Below are 26258 nucleotides of genomic sequence, written 5' to 3'. Positions count from 1 at the left end.
GCTGGTACCAATTTACCCTTCCACCAGCAATGTGGGAGAGTTTCCGTTGCTTCACATCCATGCGGTGCCTTGTTTGTTTGGGGTTCCCCCCACCAAGTTTTTCGCTATTATAGACAGTGCTGGCGGTAAACTCTCTTGTATGTGTTTTCTGGTACACTTGTGCAAGAGTGTCTCTGAATATATACCTAGTAAAGGAGTTGTTAGCTCTGCTTTTAGATTAATATTTAAAAGTATATACATGTGTCCCCCATATTTGAGGTATTTCCTCTTTTAATAGTAAAATTGCAGTCATTCTTATTTATGTTTAATAAATTTGGGTTTGGGTTTAATTCTAACTTGTTTTTTTCTATGTATCATGCTTCCTGTTGTTGTCTTCTCTTTTCTATCTTTGGTTTGATACAGTTTCTTTTTCCAATTTTTTTTCTCTAGTGGTTTGGAAGTTATACATTCGGTCTTTATTCCAGTGTACTCTTATTATATAGTAACTCATTTAAATTATATTTTTATAGAAGCATGTAGAGTTAATCAGTACCCATATGAGGCAGTCTTTTTTTTCTATTTTATTTTATTTTATTTTTTTAATATTTTTTATTTTTTGCTTTATAACAAATTTAATCAGTAATACATATACATATGTTCCCACATCCCCTCCCTTTTGCGTCTCCCTCCCACCCTCCCTATCACACCCCTCCAGGCGGTCACAAAGCACCGAGCTGATCTCCCTGTGCTATGCGGCTGCTTCCCACTAGCTATCTACCTTACGTTTCGTAGTGTATATATGTCCATGCCGCTCTTTCACTTTGTCACAGCTTACCCTTCCCCCTCCCCATATCCTCAAGTCCATTCTCTAGTAGGTCTTTGTCTTTATTCCTGTCTTACCCCTATGTTCTTCATGACATTTTTTTTCTTAAATTCCATATATATGTGTCAGCATAGAGTATTTGTCTTTCTCTTTCTGAATTACTTCACTCTGTATGACAGACTCTAGGTCCATCCACCTCATTACAAATAGCTCAGTTTCGTTTCTTTTTATGGCTGAGTAATATTCCATTGTATATATGTGCCACATCTTCTTTACCCATTCATCCGATGATGGACACTTAGGTTGTTTCCATCTCCGGGCTATTGTAAATAGGGCTGCTATGAACATTTTGGTACATGTCTCTTTTTGAATTATGGTTTTCTCAGAGTATATGCCCAGTAGTGGGATTGCTGGGTCATATGGTAGTTCTATTTGTAGTTTTTTAAGGAACCTCCATACCGTTCTCCATAGGGGCTGTACCAATTCACATTCCCACCAGCAGTGCAAGAGTGTTCCCTTTTTTCCACACCCTCTCCAGCATTTATTGTTTCTAGATTTTTTGATGATGGCCATTCTGACTGGTGTGAGATGATATCTCATTGTAGTTTTGATTTGCATTTCTCTAATGAGTAAAGATGTTGAGCATCCTTTCATGTGTTTGTTGGCAGTCTGTATATCTTCTGTGGAGAAATGTCTATTTAGGTCTTCTGCCCATTTTTGGATTGGGTTGTTTGTTTTTTTGTTATTGAGCTGCATGAGCTGCTTATAAATTTTGGAGATTAATCCTTTGTCAGTTGCTTCATTTGCAAATATTTTCTCCCATTCTGAGGGTTGTCTTTTGGTCTTGTTTATGGTTTCCTTTGCTGTGCAAAAGCTTTTAAGTTTCATAAGGTCCCATGTGTTTATTTTTGTCTTTATTTCCATTTCTCTAGGAGGTGGGTCAAAAAGGATCTTGCTGTGATTTATGTCATAGAGTGTTCTGCCTATGTTTTCCTCTAAGAGTTTGATAGTGTCTGGCCTTGCATTTAGGTCTTTAATCCATTTTGAGCTTATTTTTGTGTATGGTGTTAGGGAGTGTTCTAATCTCATACTTTTACATGTCCCTATCCAGTTTTCCCAGCACCACTTATTGAAGAGACTGTCCTTTCTCCACTGTACATTCCTGCCCCCTTTATCAAAGATAAGGTGACCATATGTCCGTGGGTTTATCTCTGGGCTTTCTATCCTGTTCCATTGATCTATCTTTCTGTTTTTGTGCCAGTACCATACTGTCTTGATTACTGTAGCTTTGTAGTATAGTCTGAAGTCAGGGAGCCTGATTCCTCCAGCTCCATTTTTCGTTCTCAAGATTGCTTGGGCTATTCGGGGTCTTTTGTGTTTCCATACAAATTGTGAAATTTTTTGTTCTAGTTCTGTGAAAAATGCCAGTGGTAGTTTGATAGGGATTGCATTGAATCTGTAGATTGCTTTGGGTAGTAGAGTCATTTTCACAATGTTGATTCTTCCAATCCAAGAACATGGTACATCTCTCCATCTATTTGTATCATCTTTAATTTCTTTCATCAGTGTCTTATAATTTTCTGCATAAAGGTCTTTCTCCTTAGTAGGTTTTTTCCTAGATATTTTATTCTTTTTGTTGCAATGGTAAATGGGAGTGTTTCCTTGATTTCACTTTCAGAGTTTTCATCATTAGTATATAGGAATGCCAGAGATTTCTGTGCATTAATTTTGTATCCTGCAACTTTACCAAATTCATTGATTAGCTCTAGTAGTTTTCTGGTAGCATCTTTAGGATTCTCTATGTATAGTATCATGTCATCTGCAAACAGTGACAGCTTTACTTCTTCTTTTCCGATTTGGATTCCTTTTATTTCCTTTTCTTCTCTGATTGGTGTGGCTAAAACTTCCAAAACTATGTTGAATAAGAGTGGTGAGAGTGGGCAACCTTGTCTTGTTCCTGATCTTAGTGGAAATGGTTTCAGTTTTTCACCATTGAGGACGATGCTGGCTGTGGGTTTGTCATATATGGCCTTTATTATGTTGAGGAAAGTTCCCTCTATGCCTACTTTCTGCAGGGTTTTTATCATAAATGGGTGTTGAATTTTGTCGAAAGCTTTCTCTGCATCGATTGAGATGATCATATGGTTTTTCTCCTTCAATTTGTTAATATGGTGTATCATGTTGATTGATTTGCGTATATTGAAGAATCCTTGCATTCCTGGAATAAACCCCACTTGATCATGGTGTATGATCCTTTTAATGTGCTGTTGGATTCTGTTTGCTAGTATTGTGTTGAGGATTTTTGCATCTATGTTCATCAGTGATATTGGCCTGTAGTTTTCTTTCTTTGTGACATCCTTGTCTGGTTTTGGTATCAAGGTGATGGTGGCCTCGTAAAATGAGTTTGGGAGTGTTCCTCCCTCTGCTATATTTTGGAAGAGTTTGAGAAGGATAGGTGTTAGCTCTTCTCTAAATGCTTGATAGAATTCGCCTGTGAAGCCATCTGGTCCTGGGCTTTTGTTTGTTGGAAGATTTTTTATCACAGTTTCAATTTCAGTGCTTGTGATTGGTCTGTTCATATTTTCTATTTCTTCCTGATTCAGTCTTGGCAGGTTGTGCATTTCTAAGAATTTGTCCATTTCTTCCAGGTTGTCCATTTTATTGGCATATAGTTGCTTGTAGTAATCTCTCATGATCTTTTGTATTTCTGCAGTGTCAGTTGTTACTTCTCCTTTTTCATTTCTAATTCTATTGATTTGAGTCTTCTCCCTTTTTTTCTTGATAAGTCTGGCTAATGGTTTATCAATTTTGTTTATCTTCTCAAAGAACCAGCTTTTAGTTTTATTGATCTTAGCTATCATTTCCTTCATTTCTTTTTCATTTATTTCTGATCTGATTTTTATGATTTCTTTCCTTCTGCTAACTTTGGGATGTTTTTGTTCTTCTTTCTCTAATTGCTTTAGGTGCAAGGTTAGGTTGTTTATTCGAGATGTTTCCTGTTTCTTAAGGTGGGATTGTATTGCTATAAACTTCCCTCTTAGAACTGCTTTTGCTGCATCCCGTAGGTTTTGGGTCATCGTGTCTCCATTGTCATTTGTTTCTAGGTATTTTTTAATTTCCTCTTTGATTTCTTCAGTGATCACTTCGTTCTTAAGTAGTGTATTGTTTAGCCTCCATGTGTTTGTATTTTTTACAGCTCTTTTCCTGTAATTGATATCTAGTCTCATAGCATTGTGGTCGGAAAAGATACTTGATACAATTTCAATTTTCTTAAATTTACCAAGGCTTGATTTGTGACCCAAGATATGATCTATCCTGGAGAATGTTCCATGAGCACTTGAGAAAAATGTGTATTCTGTTGTTTTTGGATGGAATGTCCTATAAATATCAATTAAGTCCATCTTGTTTAATGTATCATTTAAAACTTGTGTTTCCTTATTTATTTTCATTTTGGATGATCTGTCCATTGGTGAAAGTGGGGTGTTAAAGTCCCCTACTATGATTGTGGTACTGTCGATTTCTCCTTTTATGGCTGTTAGTATTTGCCTTATGTATTCAGGTGCTCCTATGTTGGGTGCATAAATATTTACAATTGTTATATCTTCTTCTTGGATTGATCCCTTGATCATTATGAAGTGTCCTTCTTTGTCTCTTCTAGTAGTCTTTATTTTAAAGTCTATTTTGTCTGATATGAGAATTGCTACTCCAGCTTTCTTTTGGTTTCCATTTGCAAGGAATATCTTTTTCCATCCCCTTACTTTCAGTCTGTATGTGTCTCTAGGTCTGAAGTGGGGCTCTTGTAGACAGCATATATATGCGTCTTGTTTTTGTATCCATTCAGCCAATCTGTGTCTTTTGGTGGGAGTATTTAGTCCATTTACATTTAAGGTAATTATCGATATTATGTTCCTATTCCCATTTCCTTAATTGTTTTGGGTTCGTTATTGTAGGTATTTTCCTTCTGTTGTGTTTCTTGCCTAGAGAAGTTCCTTTAGCATTTGTTGTAAAGCTGGTTTGGTGGTGCTGAACTCTCTCAGCTTTTGCTTGTCTGTAAAGGTTTTAATTTCTCCATCAAATCTGAATGAGATCCTTGCTGGGTAGAGTAATCTTGGTTGCAGGTTTTTCTCCTTCATCACTTTAATTATGTCCTGCCACTCCCTTCTGGCTTGTAGAGTTTCTGCTGAGAGATCAGCTGTTATCCTGATGGGGATTCCCTTGTGTGTTATTTGTTGTTTTTGCCTTGCTGCTTTTAATATGATTTCTTTGTGTTTAATTTTTGACAGTTTGATTAATATGTGTCTTGGCGTATTTCTCCTTGGATTTATTCTGTATGGGACTCTCTGTGCCTCCTGGACTTGATTAAGTATTTCCTTTCCCATATTAAGGAAGTTTTCAACTATAATCTCCTCAAATATTTTCTCAGTCCCTTTCTTTTTCTCTTCTTCTTCTGGAACCCCTATAATTCGAATGTTGGTGCGTTTAATGTTGTTCCAGAGGTCTCTGAGACTGTCCTCTGTTCTTTTCATTCTTTTTTCTTTATTTTGCTCTGCAGCAGTTATTTCCACTATTTTATCTTCCACCTCACTTATCCGTTCTTCTGCCTCAGTTATTCTGCTATTGATCCCATCTAGAGTATTTTTTATTTCATTTATTGTGTTTTTAATCGATGCTTGATTCATCTTTAGTTCTTCTAGGTCCTTGTTAACTGTTTCTTGCATTTTGTCTATTCTATTTCCAAGATTTTGGATCTGGGAAATAGAATCTTGGATCATCTTTACCATCATTATTCTGAATTCTTTTTCAGGTAGACTGCCTATTACCTCTTCATTTGTTAGGTCTGGTGGGTTTTATCTTGCTCCTTCTCCTGCTGTGTGTTTTTCTGTCTTCTCATTTTGCTTATGTTACTGTGTTTGGGGTCTCCTTTTTGCAGGCTGCAGGTTCGTAGTTCCCGTTGTTTTTGGTGTCTGTCCCCAGTGGCTAAGGTTGGTTTAGTGGGTTGTGTAGGCTTCCTGGTGGAGGGGACTAGTGCCTGTGTTCTGGTGGATGAGGCTGGATCTTGTCTTTCTGGTGGGCAGGTCCACGTCTGGTGGTGTGTTTTGGGGTGTCTGCGGACTTTTTATGATTTTAGGCCACCTCTCTGCTAATGGGTGGCGTTGTGTTCCTGTCTTGCTAGTTGTTTGGCGTAGGGTGTCCAGCACTGTAGCTTGCTGGTCGTTGAGTGAAGCTGGGTGCTGATGTTGAGATGGAGATCTCTGGAAGATTTTTGCCGTTTGATATTATGTGGAGCTGGGAGGTCTCTTGTGGACCAGTGTCCTGAAGTTGGCTCTCCCACCTCAGAGGCACAGCACTGACTCCTGGCTCCTCAATTTGGGATGATTTGTTGTCTATTCATGTATTCCACAGATGCAGGGTACTTCAAGTTGATTGTGGAGCTTTAATCCACTGCTTCTGAGGCTGCTGGGAGAGGTTTCCCTTTCTCTTCTTTGTTCTCACAGCTCCTGGGTCTCAGCTTTGGATTTGGCCCCGCCTCTGCGTGTAGGTCACCGGAGGGCGTCTGTTCTTCGCTCAGTCAGGACAGGGTTAAAGGAGCAGCCTCTTCGGGGACTCTGGCTCACTCAGGCCGGGCGGGAGGGAGGGGCACGGAGTGCGGGGCGAGCCTGCAGCGGCAGAGGCCGGCGTGACGTTGCACCAGCCCGAGGCGCGCCGTGCGTTCTCCCAGGGAAGCCGCCCCTGGATCCCGGGACCCCGGCAGTGGCTGGCTGCACAGGCTCCCGGAAGGGCGGTGTGGACAGTGAACTGCGCTCGCACACAGGCTTCTTGGCGGCGGCAGCAGCAGCCCCAGCGTCCCACGCCCGTCACTGGGTTCTGCGCTTTCAGCCGCGACTCGCGCCCGTCTGTGGAGCTCCTTTAAGCAGCGCTCTTAATCCCCTCTCCTCGCGCACCAGGAAACCAAGAGGGAAGAAAAAGTCTCTTGCCTCTTCGGCAGCTCCAGAGTTTTCCCGGACTCCCTCCCGGCTAGCTGTGGCACATTAGCCCCCTTCCGGCTGAGTTCTCGCCGCCAGCCCCAGTCCTCTCCCTGCGCTCTGACCGAAGCCCGAGCCTCAGCTTCCAGCGCCGCCCGCCCCGGCGGGCAAGCAGACAAGCCTCTCGGGCTGGTGAGTGCCGCTCGGCACCGATCCTCTGTGCGGGAATCTCTCCGCTTTGCCCTACCCAGGTATGTGGGGAGTTTCTTGCCTTTTGGGAGGTCTGGGGTCTTCTGCCAGCGTTCAGTAGGTGTTCTGTAGGAGTTGTTCCACGTGTAGCTGTATTTCTGGTGTATCCGTGGGGAGGAAGGTGATCTCCGCGTCTTACTCTTCAGCCATCTTACCCGAAAGTCCATATGAGGCAGTCTTGCATAGTAAGAGTGGAGCCTCTGAAGCCAGCCTGCCTGGATTCAGATCCTGGCTTTACCACTTATTAGCTGCGTAACCTAGAGCTTATTACATAACCTCTCTGTGTCCGTTGCCTCTCTGTAAACATGGATAAAATAGCATATACCTCATAAGATTGCTGCAAGGATTCGCATGTTTGTTTGTTTGTTTTAAAATTAATTAATTTTTATTTTTGGCTGCATTGGGTCTTCGTTGCTGCGTGTGGGCTTTCCTAGTTGCGGTGAGCAGGGGCTACTCTTCGTTGTGGTGCATGGTCTTCTCACTGTGGTGGCTTCTCTTGTTGCGAAGCACGGGCTCTAGGTGCACAGGCTTCAGTAGTTGTGGCACGCGGGCTCAGTAGTTGTGGCACGCGGGCTTAGTTGCTCTGCGGCATGTGGGATCTTCCTGGACCAGGGCTCGAACCCGTGTCCCCTGCATTGGCAGGCGGATTCTTAACCACTGTGCCACCAGGGAAGCCCTCGCATGTTAATATACCTTGGGTGTGTAGAATTCTTAGGACAGTGCCTAGCACATAACACATAGCTCTCTCCAATCACCAGTTTTTTTCCATCTGTGAAATGGGCATCACACCTGCCTAGCAGATTTGTTACAAAGATTCAGTGCATTAGTGTTCATATACAATTCAGTTTAATACACTGAGCATCTTTTGAATTAGACATGGTTTTTGGCTTCGAGGAGTTTGTGATCTAGTAAGGACACAGACCTGTGAACAACTGCAGGATGGTGTAAACTTAATACTCTCCCCATGTCCTCTCTTGTCCCCTTCTTATCTATGCGTGACATAGAGCAGTTTTTTAGAACATGTCAGTCAGGTCATGCAATCCTCTGCCCACGTCAGGTCAACTTTCATTTCACTTCACATAAATCACAAACTCCTCAGCATGACTTCAGCACTAGATTCTGGGCCCTGCCTTCTCTTCTAACCTTATCTAGTGTCACCATCCCCTCTTCTAATGGACTCCCACCACACTGGCCTATCCTCAGTTCCTTAAACCAATTCTTTTATTCCTCAGTGCACTCTGCCCTGAATTCTCATCCCACCTGCTCCTCCCACGGCTCACTCGTCTTTCAGGTCTCAGCTTGATTTAGTCAGGCTTAGTTACAAACAACACAGTGCACTCTAGCTGCTACAGGGGCTTTATTAATATAATGTCGCCCACAGAAGCTCCAGGAAGACCAGAGGCCAGATGCAGGTACAGCAAAGCCAGGTATGATACCCAAACACACTAGAGGCACTAGTGAAAATCCACCGCTGCGGCCACTTGACACCAAACCCGCAGCTTCTATAAACACAACCTACAGAAATAAGGACTGGGTTCCAGGAGCTCTGCCTCTGGTCTACTCACCACTGGGAAGTCAGAGTCTGGCACATTTCTTTCTTCATCTTGCAAATCTTCTTCCAACAAAAAGTTGAATCTTTCCAACTTCATCTTTCAAGTTGAAGTTTTGCATGACTGTGCCTGATTGGTGGGGCCTGGGCCACATTCCTGTGCTGCAAAGGAGGTCAAGGAGGCAAGTTTCCTCACAGGAAATGGCTCAGATTTTATAAGGGTGTTCAAAAGTGCCAGGCATCCAGGAAACATGTCACATGAGCACCGAATATCATGTGACCTCAGCATAAAGACTTCCCCAACAACCCAAAGTATGTACATGTTCTCCCCACCCGGCACCATTACTCTTTCACTGTAGTCTGTCATTTTCTTCAAGGCATTTATCACAACTTACATTGTTATATACTTATTTGTAATCCTGGAGCCAGAGTCTAATGTCCACGTGGAGTTGTATTCAAGCAAGTGTAACTCAAACAGCCAAAAATAATATAAACATGTATTTTAGTCTTTAACGTAGGTCTCTTGGAAGAATAAAAGCATCAAACAGGCTCCAGGTCACAACTGCCAACAGTTCCCATAGGAACTGTTCGCTCTTCTTTAATTTTCCCCAATCCTTATGTGGATTGGTTTAGCTTGTCTTCATAAATTTTGCCCCTAGGGCTCTCCCTTCAAATGTTTTTTGCCTATTCTTCTACTTTGCATCACTAACATTCAGAATGGTCTGAGACATACATGTTTCTCAGGAGAAAGAAATTAGGAGGCAAAGTCTATCAGAGGCAGCTGGGAACATGTGCACAGTGGGCATTTTGGTTCACCACTGTAGTGACCGCCAGATTATGTTTTATGAGGACAAGGACAGTATCTATTCTATTTGTACCTAATGTAAAATCTGACAAAAATATAGTCAATTAACATTTGTTTTCTGGAAAAAAGAACAGTGCAGGAACTGAGTTATAGACAAGCAAGTATACAGCCCCGAGCAGGGGCTCTTGGCCTAGCGGAGGGTAGGGGTTGAGTGCAGGGGCTAGTTTGAGAAGGCATCCTGGAGGAGGTGAGGCCAAAGCAGAATCTTAAAGGGCAAGAATTCACCAGGCAAAGGAGGAGGTGAGGGTAGAGAAGAGAATTCTAGGTAAAAATGTACCACAAGCACTAATGTCAGAATGGCTTAGAATGCTATTGCTAAAAGCCAAGTAGGATTGTCAGGAGGTGAGGCTGGAGAGGCAGAAGCAGGCATGCAGGGCCTTGCCCACCACACCAAGGAAGCTGGGCTTTGTCCTGTGGGTGATGGAGCCACAGTGGGTGGGGTGAGGTGGAGAGTCACCCTCAGATTTTCATTGTAGACATTACTGGGTGTCAGTGTGAGGCTGGATCTGAAAGAGGCAAAAGAAGAAAATAGGGAGAATAGTTGTGAAGCAAAAACTGTAGGCCAGCAAATAGGGCAGTAGTAGGCAGTAGGGATGAGTTTTAAGAAATTATTTGGAGGTCCAGTTGGCATACTGGGTGGGTGACTGGATGGGGAAAGTGAGGGGGGATTCATAGTGTCCAGACTCTGGCTTGGATGCTGATGTCACTAACTGGGGTAGTATAAACGGGAGGAGTCACAGGCTGGCAGTGGTGGGGAGACTGGGAAGATCTCCAGTTCAGTTTTGGTGAAGTGTACGTCAAAGTGCCTGTGGGACTTCCATGCTCAGATGTTCAGCAGGTACTTGGATATAGGAGTCTGCAGCTTAAGGCAAAGGCCAGGGTCAAAGATATAGACCGAGGAGGGAGAAGCCTGGGGGAGATAATGAGTTCAAGAGTGCTGGGGGTGGTGCCCTGGGAGCGACTGCTATTCTCAGGGTGGCATTTGGCCCTGCTGACATTCAGTTCCCTTCCCACCTCCCTTGGTACTTCTCTAACCTCTGACCTCTTCTCCAAATGCTTTGCAGATTCCTCTTTCTCCTCCCTAAAGTGTGGTGTTCCCAGGGGATTTCACCACTGGGTCCTCTATTGTGCATCCATCAAAGCTTTATCTCCAGCCCGGAATTCTAACGTAAGATTAAGACCGATGTCTGCAAGCACTTTCAAGAGAAAAGAGGCAGTTGCAGTGTGGACCGATTGTCCAAGGGCCATCACAAAGGGTTCGTGGCTCTGTGTCCCATTTGTGTGCACTCAAGACTGGCACTGGGAATTGACCCTGTGACTATTTCTTGTTTCTCTGAAATCATCACATCTGGAGACCAGAGGTTAGAATTCAGATCTGTTAAGGTGCATTAGTATGTACCCCACCTCCCCACCCTATTTGAATCCTGCACATACCTTTCTCAAGGTTGTTGACTCCCCTTTTATGCCTAGTGTATTGTTTTCTTTTCATCAGGAACTGAAATCAGACCAAAATGGAAATAAAAATTTAAATCTTACAGATGCAGAATAAAAATAACCGTTCAGATCATAAAAAAGGAAAAATAAGTTTCCATGGCTCGACTTCCTTAAAACAAAATTCACAACTCTTATTTTGTGAGAAAGAAGTGCTTTTTATTTCAGAATACCTTGTTCTGTGTTCACTGTTTCAATGATGAAGGGACTCTGAACTCATAAGGCAAACCATGCCGTGACTTACATTTTTTTTTTTTTTTTTTTTTTAAGTTTATTTATTCATTTTTTTAATTAGTTTCTGCTTTATAACAAAGTGAATCAGTCATACATATACATCTGTTCCCACATCCCTTCCCTCATGCATCTCCCTCCCTCCCACCCTCCCCATCCCACCCCTCCAGGCGGTCACAAAGCACCGAGCTGATCTCCCTGTGCTCTGCGGCTGCTTCCCACTATCTATCTACCTGACGTTTGGTAGTGTATACACGTCCATGCCTCTCTTTCGCCTTGTCACAGCCCACCCTTCCCCCTCCCCATATCCTCAAGTCCATTCTCAAGTAGGTCTGCGTCTTCATTCCCGTTTTGCCCCTAGGTTCTTCATGACATTTTTTTTTTAAATTCCGTATATATGTGTTAGCATACGGTATTTGTCTTTCTCTTTCTGACTAACTTCACTCTGTATGACAGACTCTAGGTCTATCCACCTCATTACAAATAGCTCAGTTTCGTTTCTTTTTATGGCTGAGTAATATTCCATTGTATATATGTGCCACATCTTCTTTATCCATTCATCCGATGATGGACACTTAGGTTGTTTCCAGCTCCGGGCTATTGTGAATAGAGCTGCAATGAACATTTTGGTACATGTCTCTTTTTGAATTATGGTTTTCTCAGGGTATATGCCCAGTAGTGGGATTGCTGGGTCATATGGTAGTTCTATTTGTAGTTTTTTAAGGAACCTCCATACCGTTCTCCATAGTGGCTGTACCAATTCACATTCCCACCAGCAGTGCAAGAGTGTTCCCTTTTCTCCACACCCTCTCCAGCATTTATTGTTTCTAGATTTCTCTTTTTTTTTTTTTAATTAGTTTCTGCTTTATAACAAAGTGAATCAGTCATACATATACATCTGTTCCCACATCCCTTCCCTCATGCATCTCCCTCCCTCCCACCCTCCCCATCCCACCCCTCCAGGCGGTCACAAAGCACCGAGCTGATCTCCCTGTGCTCTGTGGCTGCTTCCCACTATCTATCTACCTTACGTTTGGTAGTGTATATATGTCCATGCCTCTCTTTGGCTTTGTCACAGCTTACCCTTCCCCCTCCCCATATCCTCAAGTCCATTCTCAAGTAGGTCTGTGTCTTTATTCCCGTTTTGCCCCTAGGTTCTTCATGACTTTTTTTTTTAATTCCATATATATGTGTTAGCATACGGTATTTGTCTTTCTCTTTCTGACTTACTTCACTCTGTATGACAGACTCTAGGTCTATCCACCTCATTACAAATAGCTCAGTTTCGTTTCTTTTTATGGCTGAGTAATAGTCCATTGTATATATGTGCCACATCTTCTTTATCCATTCATCCGATGATGGACACTTAGGTTGTTTCCAGCTCCGGGCTATTGTGAATAGAGCTGCAATGAACATTTTGGTACATGTCTCTTTTTGAATTATGGTTTTCTCAGGGTATATGCCTAGTAGTGGGATTGCTGGGTCATATGGTAGTTCTATTTTTAGTTTTTTAAGGAACCTCCATACCGTTCTCCATAGTGGCTGTACCAATTCACATTCCCACCAGCAGTGCAGAAACTGGTAATATTTGATCATTTTGTTTGAAAACGTTTTTTTCACGTGCTTGAACCTAATAAAATCTGAACTTTAGCTGGATGGCTGTATCTCCTTATGTATAAACTATGCCGTGCTTTCTGCTTCACTTCAACAGGGAGAATGAAAATGTTACTCTATTCACCACTTCTTATGCATCCTTGCAAAACTGTGCTTGCTGACTACAGGTAAACTTCATGAAAATATTAAAGGTGTAGTAATTTCCACAAATACAGTATATAACCAGAAAACGTCTGGTCCAAACTGGGCAGATTGAAGTACATTACCCATCTACCTAACTGGAATAGCCTACCCTAAAAGATTTTGCAGGCTTACGGTCAGGTCTAGAATCTAAAGGTCAAATATAAAATACCAAAGCATGGGCTTCCCTGGTGGCACCGTGGTTGAGAGTCTGCCTGACGATGCAGGGGACACGGGTTCGTGCCCTGGTCCGGGAAGATCCCACATGCCACGGAGCGGCTGGGCCCGTGAGCCATGGCCGCTGAGCCTGCGCGTTCGGAGCCTGTGCTCCGCAACGGGAGAGGCCACAGCAGTGAGAGGCCCACGTACCACAAAAAAAAACCAAAACAAAACAACCAAAGCATTTTCAACTGGAAATTCTACTTCTCTGTCCTCAGTGACATTTAATATTATAGAGGGCCCACCCTGAGACCCCACACTAAGCACCAGTAAAAGAGGTATGCCCCAGACCTTACCTTTAAGAAAATTAACATCTTTCAAGAGATATAAAAATATAAATAATGAGAAGATATTCTAAGTATTGTCAGTTTCAAACTGGGACAGAATAAAATGTAAAAAGAAGACAGCACTTGAGAAATCTCAAAATGACTTCAAACATTAAGGGCAAAGAACCAAATACAAGTGTGTGTCGAGCCTACATTCAGTCACTACATTAACCAAAGGTTCTGGATTCAAGGAGTCCTTTTATCACCCCAGAAGCAGTGATTAGAGATCCTCCAGGTCAGTTAAATCCACAGCCACTTTCAAGAACAGGGTGTCATCTTTAATGTAGGTGTTCTTGGCATTCTCCAAAGTGGAATGAGCCACGAAGCGTGGACAGCCAGAGGCAATGTTCATCTCCCCATCGGGTCTTTTAAAGCTGCTGCTATTGGGGTCAGCCTTGAAGGTCTCCATAATGTGGTTCTTTTTGCCACTTTGGTCCAAAAGCATCAGGGTCACCCTCTGCCTGAATGGCCACTGCAACAGTGAGTCAAACTCCCCTCGCATCACCACAAAGTACAACGACAGGTGCGTCCCCTTCCCGGACCCGTCCCCATTCAGGTACGCTCTAGCGCAGAGCCTGTAGCCACACCGGCTGGTGTAGAAGGGCTGGCTGAAGATGGATACTGTGTGTCCGTCCAGCGCCTCCTTCTTCTTCAGCTTGTAGTCTGTGACCTTCCAGATGAGCTTTCCATTATAGCAGGCACTTTCTAGCAGCTTAAATCGCTCTTCGTTTTTATTCAGCTGTGCTTTATGAATATTAATGTGGGCATCATGTTTGTTAGTCTCCCCTTCCAAAACAACTGCAAGGAAAAAAAGACTCTTGAAGGCCTTAAAGTTGTCTTTAAAATTTGCCCAAAGAGGAATTTTGTTATCCGAAGAGAACCAAGAAAATTCTGACATCCCAAAGATGAGCTGAATTCAATGTCCGCCAATGGACAACTCCTATTAATAATATCAACTCCGTGATTCTCGTGTCTTGGCAAGATTGGCACCAAGAAAACCCAAATGTGTCCTCTTGATCTGAGGCTCACCAAAGTGTTGAGAAGATGCACTCTGTACTGAGCTAGCGGGCATCTGCATGGTAAGCCCCACTGCTTTCTAACTGGAAGGCTTTTAAACAGCCAAGCCTGTCTCTTTTTCTATACTTAAAACAATGTTCCCACCACATCTTTCCCCTTCTCATTTTTGTCTACTCTCCTTAAAAAACCATCACTCCCTGTTCTTGGAATTTTCTGGCCCATTTCCACCCCTTGCTTGTTCCAGCTCCCGCTCATGGCCCTTCATCATTTTTGCCTGAGTGGCCAGAACCTCATGCTGTTCTGTTTCACAAATACCAGATTCAGCCATTGTTGATCCTGGACAGCTGTGACTCTCCATCGGCCAGGTCTGCTTGTTTCATGAACACATGTAGAAATAATGAATCACCAACAGATAAGTATAAAACATTAGACATACCTAATCTTTGATCATGGGTTTCTAGCAGGGTGATTTTCTGTTTCACTGTATCAATCGCTTCCACCAAAGGCCTCAGATCAAATTTACTTTGTTGCTGGTTAGCCATTTGTAATAACTGACGCACCTGAACTTCTAGCCAAGCGGACTTGTCAATGTGACTGGCAAGAACCTTTCAGTACAAAGTGGATCATCATGTCAAAAAAATTTGAGTAGTTCGTTGAGGTTATATATTTTAACTCAAACATTTCACCTTTAATTAATGAATTAATGAAATGAAAAATGCACAGTCCAGAAGAGAAAATTGAATGAGGATCTCAGAGAGATGAGTCACCTAATACCTTCCTTCCCCTCCACAGCGTCTCTGCTCCTGTTTCAAATCTTTGAACTGTTCTTCATCTGAGTTTTACTCCTCCCTTGGTGTCTCTCCTCTTGGTTCTCTACCCTATCTTTATATTTCTGTTCTCTCCTTGCCTTATCACTTCCTCCTCTTAGATGCTACTCTTCTGATTCATTCCTACTCTGCTAGAAGGCAGAGAATGCACTGGAAGAAGGCCCACCTGTTCTGGCCTGAGCACTACAGGTGGTACAGAAGTGCCTGAGCTAAAGCCTGAACATTTGGTTGCTCTCTTTAGATGGAAGGGACTAAATAAAACTATATTTCTCCTCCACTCTTACCCTTAGTGCCTTCACTCTTGACTGGTTTTTGTGTTAGAAAAAGGTCAGAATTGAGATAATAACATATGATGGATTTCCTTTTTTCTACACACACTCACACACACATCCATATGGTTTGCTGACAAATATGGAAATTATACGGCCTACATTTTCTGGGATAATCCAGATTTCCAAAAGATTGCCCATATCACATCTTGAAATATTTTCCACTGTAAATTTTATAATCACAATGAAGTCATTATTCTTTAGGAATTTGTTTATGGTTATTTAACATTCATGATTTACAAAGTAATTTTTGCTATATTTTAGTGATGTTTAAAGCATTTTCTTCCCAGGGGAATTAATAATTTCACTTTGTTAACTACAAAATGCAGGACTATAGATGCTCTCAGGGAATCTGAAATCAAGTGACTAATATCAGCCCAACATTGATTACAGCCATAATTGCCATAAATTATATAAAAGTACTGTACCAGTGTAAACATGTACTAACATTGCTAAATGTACTAGGTTATGTAAAAGAGGACCTTTATTCTTAGGAAACACATACTGAAGTATGTAGGGGTAAAGGGCCATAAGATAGACAACTTACTCTCAAGGGGTTCAGAAAGAATACCCACGGGGGGTGGGGGGGTGACAGGGACAGGGTGGGGGAGTTTGGGACCAGAAGGAGGGGGGGATGAATGAAGCAAATGGGACAAAATACTGACAATGAGTGAATCTGGATGCAGAATATACAGGTGTTCTTTGCACTATCTTATTCTTGCACATTTGAAATTATTTCCATTTAAAAATTAAAAGAAAAAGCCTCACAGCTAATTGAAGGCTAAATCTTGATTATGAATAGAAAGGCCATTTCTCACCTGTATATTTGAGAGGAAAGTTCCATTTTTGCCAAACAACTGTGCAAACTGCTTGAACTCCTTTTCGAATTTCTTTACGGTTTCTGCTAGCTGCTGGATTTTACTTTCTTTTTGTTCTAGGCTCTTATATAAGTCAGAAATCTAATAACAAGAATATGAATGAGGTCATTGAACTGCATGCACACAAGTTAAAATTTAAATATAGTTCTAGGAAAATATTGCAGGTTAAGTATTTCTAGGAAAAATATACATACATATATTTATAGAAAATATTTACAGGTAGATTACTATATAATTCAAAGAAATGTTCGCAGGTGCTTACAAAAAAAGAATAATAAAGAAAAGAAAGATCCATAGATTCCTCATCAGCCTTTTCTATATGTAACCCATTTGATGGCTCATCTAATGCTAGTGACACCACTTGACTAAATTTGCTGAACTGGTTCTCCTCTTTCATTCAATATGCACTTATTAAACAACCACAGAGTCCTGATCGCCATAACACATTAGATGCTGTATGCACAGCATCAATAGTAATAGCTGCAATTTGCTGAGTCTGTCAAACCCTTATATTCATTATCTCTTTTAATTCTCAAAGAACCCTATGTGTTGGGTATGGCTATCAGTCTCACTTTACAGGTAAGGAAACAGAGGCAGAGCGTTTAAGTAACCTGCCCAGCATACCGCTAGCAAGTGGTAGGCAAAACACACCACCTCTCAGAATTTATAATCAATTTGAGGGAAATAACCAAAAACCTTCGCGTGATCCTCGACAACCCTTCTCTTATCCCTACACCCACTTCATCAGCAATACCTGCCAACTTTAGCTCCTGACACACAAGAAAACAACTCTTACATCCATTTCTCATTGCATCTCATCTTGTTTCAGCCTGCGTTATTTCTCACCTGGGCTGCTATGATAGCTTCCCAACAGATCATACACTGTCCCTAACAAACACATACCCGAAAAGAAGCTCTATGGGAGCTGGACTGGCATGAGTCCCACCGTCCACTGGAACCTCAACAACTGGGCTGGTGCCTGGCACCAGTAGGTGCTTGATAAATATTTGTTAAATAGATGAATGAATGAATGAATGCTCCCCCTGTCTTTAGCCTTGTTTTCCTCCAAATCATACTCCATACTGTCACCAGAAGAATAATAAGTGACAAATCTGGGCTGGTCACCCCTCCTATTTAACCATCTCTAGTGGTCTTCTTTTACAGGCTGTACAGGGCCCTACAAAATCTGCCCCTTATGGGTTTCCCTGGTGGCGCAGTGGTTGAGAGTCTGCCTGCCGATGCAGGGGACACGGGTTCGTGCCCCTGGTCCGGGAATCTCACATGCCGCGGAGCAGCTGGGCCCGTGAGCCATGGCCGCTGAGCCTGCGTGTCCGGAGCCTGTGCTCCGCAACGGCAGAGGCCACAACAGTGAGAGGCCCGCGTACCGCAAAAAAAAAAAAAAAAAAATCTGCCCCTGGCCACCTTTTCAGTCTCATGCCCATTCGCACACTACACACCTTCTGTTTCAGGCCCTGCTCTCAGTCACTTCCTCCTTCACCTAGAAGCGACCACTTTTTAAGCCTCACTCCAGGGCATATCCTCCCAGAAATACTTCCACACTAGTACCACCTACCTAGGCCACCTCTTAAGTTCCATGACATTCTGAGCATACTCTAGAAGTATAACTTACCTTCATGACTCATTGCTTTTTTATTTGGTTAATTTGGTCATTTTTTTCTCCACTAAATTGCTGAGGCTACATTTCACTTATTTCCCGATCCCCAAAGCCCAGCACAGCACCTGGCACACAGAGGGCATTTGACACATGTTTTATAAATAATGCACAAGTGGCTGCAATAACCATCTGATCTCTGGCCCCCAAATCTTCTACTTATACCCCAAGAGCTGACTCCCACGTGTGCACCAGACATCCTTGACCAAAAGCAAACTCAGTGTCTCCTCTTGCCCCGCCCCCCTCACGTCTAACCTGCTCCTGTGTGCAGTGCCCATCTCAGTTAATAACATTACCAAGTTCCCTGCCTCAACTACAGCATGTGACTCCAACCTGTAAAAGCCTCCCAATACCTTCCCTCCATCCCCACTAACACAGCCTTGGTCAAGCCTTCACCTTCGACATTACCACCACCCACTACCACCTCCAGTATCGCTTCCCCTAATACTGAACTGCTTATTGTTAGCCAGGCACTGTGCTAAGAGCGCACATATATAATTTGACCCTCACTACAACCCCATGTTACAAATGAGAAAATTGTGGAAGACAGAGGTTAATTAGCTTGCCCGAACTCCTATGTGCGGAGCCAGGTCTCGAACCCAGGCCTTTCTGGCTCCAGGACCCTCACTCATCAATTGCCAGGCTCTACTGCCACACTGTCTAGTTTACTGCAGCATCTTTCTGCCTGGTCCCTCTGTCCTCATTCTCTTCTCTCCTATCCATCTTCCATGCTACCACCAGCTGTCTTATTTTTAAAGCCAAACAATTAGCTGACCAAGTATCTTCCTATTTAAAAACGTCTTTTAGATCCTTATTACTGGCAAACATTAGTTCAAACTTTGGCCCTTAAACCCTTTCTTAAATAGAGCAGGATATGAATAAATTAAAAAATCACTGAATGTAAAATATTTGAAACTTCTTAGCTTATGTGGAAGGCCAATGCAGTCTGGACCCAACACACCAGTCTTCAGCCTTTCCCTGTCTCACACCTGGATGTCTCTCTACCCCCAAACCCCATTTCCTTGGACCATCAGCCTCTCTCATGCCTCTCTGCCTTGGCATAAACTTTCCTCTTCTGGAATATCCTCTTTCCACAACATTTTAACTGACGGACCTTCTCTTCCTTCAAGATGATGCAGCTCAGATGTGTTACCTTGAAAAGCCTTCTGCAACTCCCACAGAGCAAACTGCTACAGCCTCTGTACCCCCACAAGGCACAGCATCTTATCAGTTTACATTTTTGTGAGCTCTTCAAGGGTACATGCTGTGTCTTCCTTGACTCAGTGTCCCTAGCAACTAGCATTGTACTTGACATATGGCACGTGTTTGTTGGATCAGTGGATAGACGAATGAGGCAACTCTTACAGAAAGAACTTGGGAATGGCTCCTAGGCAGCATGCCTTCCACCAGTTACAGTTTAATCAGTCTTTCTAATTTTCTCCATGATCTGACCCTGAAACTCACACAGCTACTTTAATATGGAATCAGACACCATAAAATAATCTGCAGCCGTAAAATTCAGCTCCCTCTCTCCAGCTGGATGGTTTTCTTCCCTACCTGGGCTTGAAAAGTCTGATCCTCTGAGATGCCCTAACAAAATAATGAACTTTTAGAATAATTACTCAGTAGAATCAGCATTTATTGAGGTCCACTATGAATATTCCAGGGACTACGGCTGGCATTTGCACACATAATTTCACTTGATAATCACAACCCAGTGAAATAAATATGTACGTATGCATTGATTGCAGTGAAATAAATATGCACGTATGAGTAGGTTGCAAAGTTAATAAGTTAAGACATTACAAAATATATAAAACCCACGGTGCCTAGGACAGATAGTCAAATGCTGTTTCATGGTAATACTGATTTCATTTAAAAATGCCAAACATCTACTAGGTTCCTACTAGGTGCCAGGTAATAACCACAAGGTGTGTGGATAGGCTGCAGAGAGGCAGTGTGGTGTAACACGGGGAGCACTGGACTGAGAATCAGGGACATGGGTTTGAGATTGAATTCTGCCCCTTAATATCACAAACACATCAAAATTTCTTTGAGCTTAGTTACTTCATCTGTTGGTTGAGGGGGCTGAACCCAAAGATCTCAAAGGCACTTTCCAGTTTAATGTGCTACAAGCCTGTGAGTCTGGCCACTTAGTAGAAAAACATCTACCTCCAGTGGACTTATATTGAAACAGAGGGGAATATAAAAATACCAACAAGCACAAATCCCAGCGATTCTGTTGCCTCCCTTTATACTTGAACCCTTGAATATTTACCTGTTCTTCTAACTGGAAGTTCTTTTCTAAAACCAGAAGCATGTGGTCCCGTAAGGCTGAATGCTCATGCTCCTGCAGGTTTCCTCGTTTATCCTTTAATATGAAGAGAAAAATAAGTCAGGTTGTTGAAAGGCTCCCAAAATGAGGGTGGTGGTGGGATGTTCTGCTAAAGCAGAACTTTAACAACTTTGCTTACTTGTCTCAAGGTGGGTTGCAGGGAGAATGACCCCTCCCAGGTCCCTTTTCCAGCTTTAGGATTCTACAGTACCCATGAAGACACTTACAGAGAGTCAGGCCACTATCAAAATTCTCAGCACTGATTTCATTCCTTGCCCTGGGAGTATATGACTGAGGGTTAGGTGTAGTTATTACCACCTCTCAACTATTCCCATATAAAACTTACCTCCTTGGTGGGTTATCCCCCAGATCAGTTTTAAGCCTCCGTTAGTTCTCCCTCCTACCAAGCACACTTCTCTACCGCCTTCTATCACTGTCCTTTTATCGGGCAGAAGGTATGCAACCTAATTGTAATTTCAGCCCATGCAAACTTGTTGCCTTCAAAGTCAAATTATATGTTTGCAAGAAGAAATGCAAACTTCTTTTTATCAGAGAAACTCCCATGCATCCTCCAGGACGTGAGTCAAAGAGGGAGTCCTGCAGACAGAGTCAAATGTCCTCTGGCAACGTTCCCTCGGCAGTCCTGTGCTATCACACTGTACCCCAACTTGCACCTTCACTAGAACAGAATATTAAATATTTTATCATTAAAATTCCATCGCAGACTGCCTGCACTACTAGTAAAAGCAAATGGTATGGGTGGCCCATAGACTCTAAGCAAACATTCATCATCAATTTCCCTTCAGTTTAGGGTTGGCCCCTCCTCCAGAGAACAACTCCCCCAGCCATCCCCAGCTCCAGTACTAAGGTAAGTCCTAGAATACAATCCAAATGGAAGTTTGGGCCTAACTGTAAAGAAGATTCCTTTTAGGGACTTCCCTGGTGGTACAGTGGTTAAGAATCTGCCTGCTAATGCAGGGGACACAGGTTCGATCCCTGGTCCAGGAAGATCCCACATGCCGCGGAGCAACTAGGCCCGTGAGCCACAACTACTGAAGCCCGCACACCTACAGCCCGTGCTCCGCAACAAGGGAAGCCACCGCAATGAGAAGCCTGCGCACCGCAACGAAGCCCCGCTCACCGCAACTAGAGAAAGCCCGCGTGCAGAAACGAAGACCCAGAGCAGTCAATAAGTAAATAAATATTTTAAATAAAATTTTATAAAAAAGGAGATTCTTTTTAGAGCTGGAAAGCAATTCTGTATTTTGTGCACAAGGAAGGTAAACCCTATCCTTTCTGCAGCCAAGATAATCACTGGTTTGCTATGTGACACATTTATGGACTCTTCACTGATTTTTTAAAAAAGGTTTTTCATAAGAGTTTTTTAAAATAAGAGAAATATATGCTTATCTCAAACAATATAGCAAGATGTAGAATAAAAATAAAAGCCCCCTTCTCTCTGTCTACACACCCAATTCCCTAGTCTCACTACCAGAGTCAGTGAAGATACATACACAGTGAGATCATACTGTATGTAATTTTTAAAATATATACCTCATTCTTTTTATCAGATGCATAGTATTCCAAAATATGAAAAAATTATATATATATAATTATATACTCAGTACTTCAGAGATGGACTTATAGGTTGTTTTTCATTTTTTGTGGGTTTTTGGATGGTTTTTTTTTTTTTTGGCTAAATACAGTAGTCCCCATTTAGCCACCGTTTCAATTTCTGTGGTTTCAGTTACCCATAGTCAACAATGGTCCAAAAATATTAAATTGAAAACTTCGGAAATAAACAATTCATACTTTAAATTGTGAACTGTTCTGAGTAGCGTAGTGAAATCTTGTGCCTTCCTGCTCCGTCCTGCCCCAGAGGTGAGTCATCCCATAGTCCAGGTATCCAGGCCATACATACTACCCACCCATTAGTCACTTAGCTATCTTGGTTATCAGATAAACTGTTGCAGTATCGTAGTGCTGTCATCAACTAACCCTTATTTACTCGATAACGGCCCCAAATGATGCTGGCAATTCAGATATGCTCTTACTGTGCCTAATTTGTAAATTGAACTTTATCATAGGTATGTATGTATAGGAAAGAAAAACATAGGGTTTGGTACTAACCATGGTTTCAGGCATCCGTGGAGGATCTTGGAATCTACCCCCATGGACAAGGGGGGAGTACCGTAAATATCTTTGTGTGCATGTGTGTTTGTATATGTGTGTAATCATTGCATACTTATGAAAGGATATCTGTGAAATAAATTTCTAGCAGTAGGATTGCAAGGTCAATGTGAGGGTCACATTTTATTTTCAGAGATATAACCAAACCTCAAAAAAGTTGGTATTAGGTATTAAAAATTTTATGTATATATAAATTATTTGTTCTGTTTCTCTGGAGAACCCTGACTAATACAATACAAGTATTAGTATTATGTATTATGTATTGTATACAATACAAGTCTTTTTTTTTCTATTCTGTTTATAGTTATTATAAAATATTGGCTATATTCCGTGTGTTGTATTATATATACTTGTAGCTTATTTATTTTATACATAGTAGTTTGTACCTGTTAATTCCCTACCACCATCTTGCCTCACCCTACTGGTAACCACTAGTTACAACTGCCAGTCTTAAAGTTTCTCAGAAGTGAATGTCCTTCTGCATCTTGAATGGAATCAAGAATAAAATGAACTCAACAAATAAATTATACAGTAGAAGGTAGACAGAAACAATTATTCCATACCTTTACAGTACAGCCATAGTTCTTGAAAGGACAGTCTTGTTCAGCTTCAGGACACACAGCAAGGTGTTCATCCACCTACAAAACAGACAGCCTCATGCTAGAGAAATGTATCCCCGACTCTCCAGCTACCTGGTATAACTGCAGCAAGCAGGGAGCCAAGGGTCGCTTGGGAAGAAAGGAGGAAACACCTTCCCCCTGAAGCCTGGGGGAAGGAGAGCTAAGATGAAAACAGAAGAATTCTCAGGGAGAAGGGAAGGGAAGACAGAACCATGGTTATCATGAGGATAATTTAAGCCTTGGGCCCCTGCTTATGGGATTTTATCAAACACACACCACAGTAATTACTGAAACTTTATCTTACATAAAATCTACTAAGAGAATTATTTACAGTTACCTCAGTTCTTGGAATAATCCGCAAACACTTGTTGGGACAAGATACTGGGTACTCAGGACACAAGTTTTCCTCATGATTCTGAAACAGAAAAGTGTGCTGAAATAAAGCCAGCCTTGCTTCCAAAGGCTCCCTGTATGGCCTCAGAGTGTGTATACATATGTCCCTTTGGGGATCTATGCTATGTGGCTTACCCTCTGTAGGAAGGTATGGCCTAGTTCCAAAAAGCATTCTAGATGGCTGCTTTCTTGGTATAAATGAATTCAATTCAGTTCAATTTTCCAATTCTTTTAAAGAAGGTCAGAGGACATGGGACTGACAGAGGACACAGACTATGGGAGTCACTGGCTTGGCTCCTTTGGCACATGTAAAGGGCACCCCATGCTCTCGTCTTATGCCGGCATCCTGCCTCTCCAATCAGGTCAGAGCATCCTGAGGACAGACAGTGTGGTCACCTCCTTGGGACCCAGAGCCTAGCGTCTCTCCTGGACCACTCACACTCAGCAGGTGCTCAAACAACATTTTTGCCAATGATACATGAATAGAGTCCTACCAAGAAGGTTTTTAGCTTTTTATAGAACCCTCAGATAAAGTTATTCTTTAGACCTCTTTCTGCGTAAAAATAAATCCAGAAAAGTGCTTCTGGTATCCCATCTGATTCACTGTGACCACTGAGGCAGAATTTAGTCCCATAAAGATGATTCTTTTTTTTTTTTTTTTTTACCTGTAGATGGATGACTACCACATCCTTTTTGCAATAAAGGCATTTTTCCTCTCGAAACGGACAGTCTGCACTCAAATGCTCTTTCAGATCTTTGCGAAGGACTGGCTCCCGACAGCTCTCATTAGAGCACTGCACAGCTTGGAATAAGCAGTGCTGAAGGTGGTCCTGCGACAGATAACAACAAGCCAGTGGGGACCCACTGAGCAGGGCAGTGGGAGGGGAAGCCTGCTGCAAGGCCTAGTGAGGGAGGGAGGGAAGACCCTGGGGCAGCAGGAGAAAGGACTGTGAGGGTGGGGGGGCAGGGGGCACAGCCTCTGTCACAGGCTCTCTGCAGAGGCCACCCGCTGCCTCTGCTGAGCACAGGGCATGGAGAAGGCTGCTTGCACGGAGGCTGTGACAGCCAGCCTTGTTTGGAGGACAGGGGAAGATGCGTGACGAAGAAAGCATGCCGGGTTTATCTTTGATTACCTATTAACCTGCTCATATTCTCAGGTTAGCTCTTGAATATTTTCCTTAGGCTTGCCAATTAATTTACCAGCTCCTCAAGGACATTTCTTTTGTGCACCCTCCATCCCCACCTCCAGCACCAAGTACTAATCTCTGCACAGCAGATGGTAAAAGCCGGAACAGAGGGCAAAGAGGGAAGAAGAGAAGGCTACCTCCTGAGTAAGTGAAGGAAGGGGAAGGACTAAAGGAAAGAAAGGGAGGGAGAGGAAGCTGTTCCACAAGCGGTAAAGCAAAGGATAGAGGAATACAGGATCACAGGCCCAGGAGAAGCTGGGATGGGTCACCCTTGTCAAGTCAGGAAATGTTCTTGACCAGAATATTAGAGAAGGATGACTCAGACAGTGTTCTTCATGTTACAGGTTTTTTAAAGCAGGCATGTCTTAACAAAACCCGTGGATAACACTGCAAGTTACTGTGGTGCTGACAAGGTATCAAAATCCTAAGGAGTTTGTTCCCCACCACAAGATCCTTTAAAACAGGGTTGGCAAGCTACGGCCCTTGGGCCAAATCTGGCCTGTTACTTGTTTCTGTAAATAAAGTTTTATGGAGAACAGCCACACCTATGTCTCACATACTGGCTATGGCTGCTTTCCCTCTGAGATGGGAGAGTCAGGTAGCTGCGACAGACACTGTATGGCTGGCAAAGCTTAAAATATTTACTATCTGGCTCCTGACAGAAACAGTTTGCTGACCCCTTAAGAGAGCACACAGTTTTACTATAGGAGGTAAATAAATATTATAGCTATTCTCCTTTGCCTCTAGTAATGAGAGACAGTGACAACTGCCATCTACATCTTCTCCAAAATCCATGGATGCTACCCCTCAGCTCTCACCAAAACCGTCAACATTCATCAAGACTCTGCTACCTGTGAGATCTGACACCTTACTCGCAAGGTGAAGGAGAACAGGGAATGAGAGGAAATATAAAAGAAACAGGTGAAAGTAAACCAGCCACTGTTCTCCAGAAGCTGAGGATCTGGTCACTAGGGCTGATCAATGAGCCTCATTTCCTGTACAGGCTTAGTGACAACAAGGTTGGTAAAGAGGCCCTGCTTGCTCTAGGACCTGACTATCAAAACAAGTGGCGAGGGACTGTCTTAGGAAAACACAAAAACCTTCTGTGAACTTCCAAAGAAATTCTTGGGTTAACGAGGGAATCATTTGCACATTTATGAGCTCAGTGCCTAGGGTTTTAGAGGCATGATGGGGAAAAGACTGAATCACCTGAAATACATTCCAAAACGTGTGGCTGGGAAGGGAAACTTGTAGCATCTTCCTAGCAATTCCCTGGACGCTAGAGATGCTTGCCTCGTATTCATTCATAGTGTGATTGAAT

At 42.6% G+C, this 26258-nt stretch overlaps 1 protein-coding gene across 3 annotated transcripts in view; it reads right to left on the bottom strand.

Moving 5' to 3' along the window:
* Window positions 1–12420: 12420 nt before the first annotated feature.
* Window positions 12421–26258, bottom strand: part of TRAF5 (TNF receptor associated factor 5) — a 46795-nt gene continuing 32957 nt past the window's right edge. For all 3 annotated transcript variants that reach the window (XM_081224059.1, XM_081224058.1, XM_081224057.1), the window contains 7 exons: window positions 24416–24580; window positions 23695–23772; window positions 23301–23375; window positions 20491–20583; window positions 16481–16621; window positions 14943–15111; window positions 12421–14287 (listed from right to left, as the gene is read on the bottom strand). In XM_081224059.1, coding sequence (XP_081080185.1) covers window positions 13710–14287; window positions 14943–15111; window positions 16481–16621; window positions 20491–20583; window positions 23301–23375; window positions 23695–23772; window positions 24416–24580 — 1299 coding nt within the window. In that variant the 3' untranslated portion in view covers window positions 12421–13709. The remainder of the gene's footprint in view (window positions 14288–14942; window positions 15112–16480; window positions 16622–20490; window positions 20584–23300; window positions 23376–23694; window positions 23773–24415; window positions 24581–26258) is intronic.

Source organism: Mesoplodon bidens (assembly GCF_964165515.1).
Source record: "Mesoplodon bidens genome assembly, chromosome: 2".
Classification (NCBI taxonomy): domain Eukaryota; kingdom Metazoa; phylum Chordata; class Mammalia; order Artiodactyla; family Ziphiidae; genus Mesoplodon; species Mesoplodon bidens.
The sequence above is the reverse complement of the archived record's forward strand: the minus strand, read 5'-3'. Positions and strand labels throughout refer to the sequence as shown.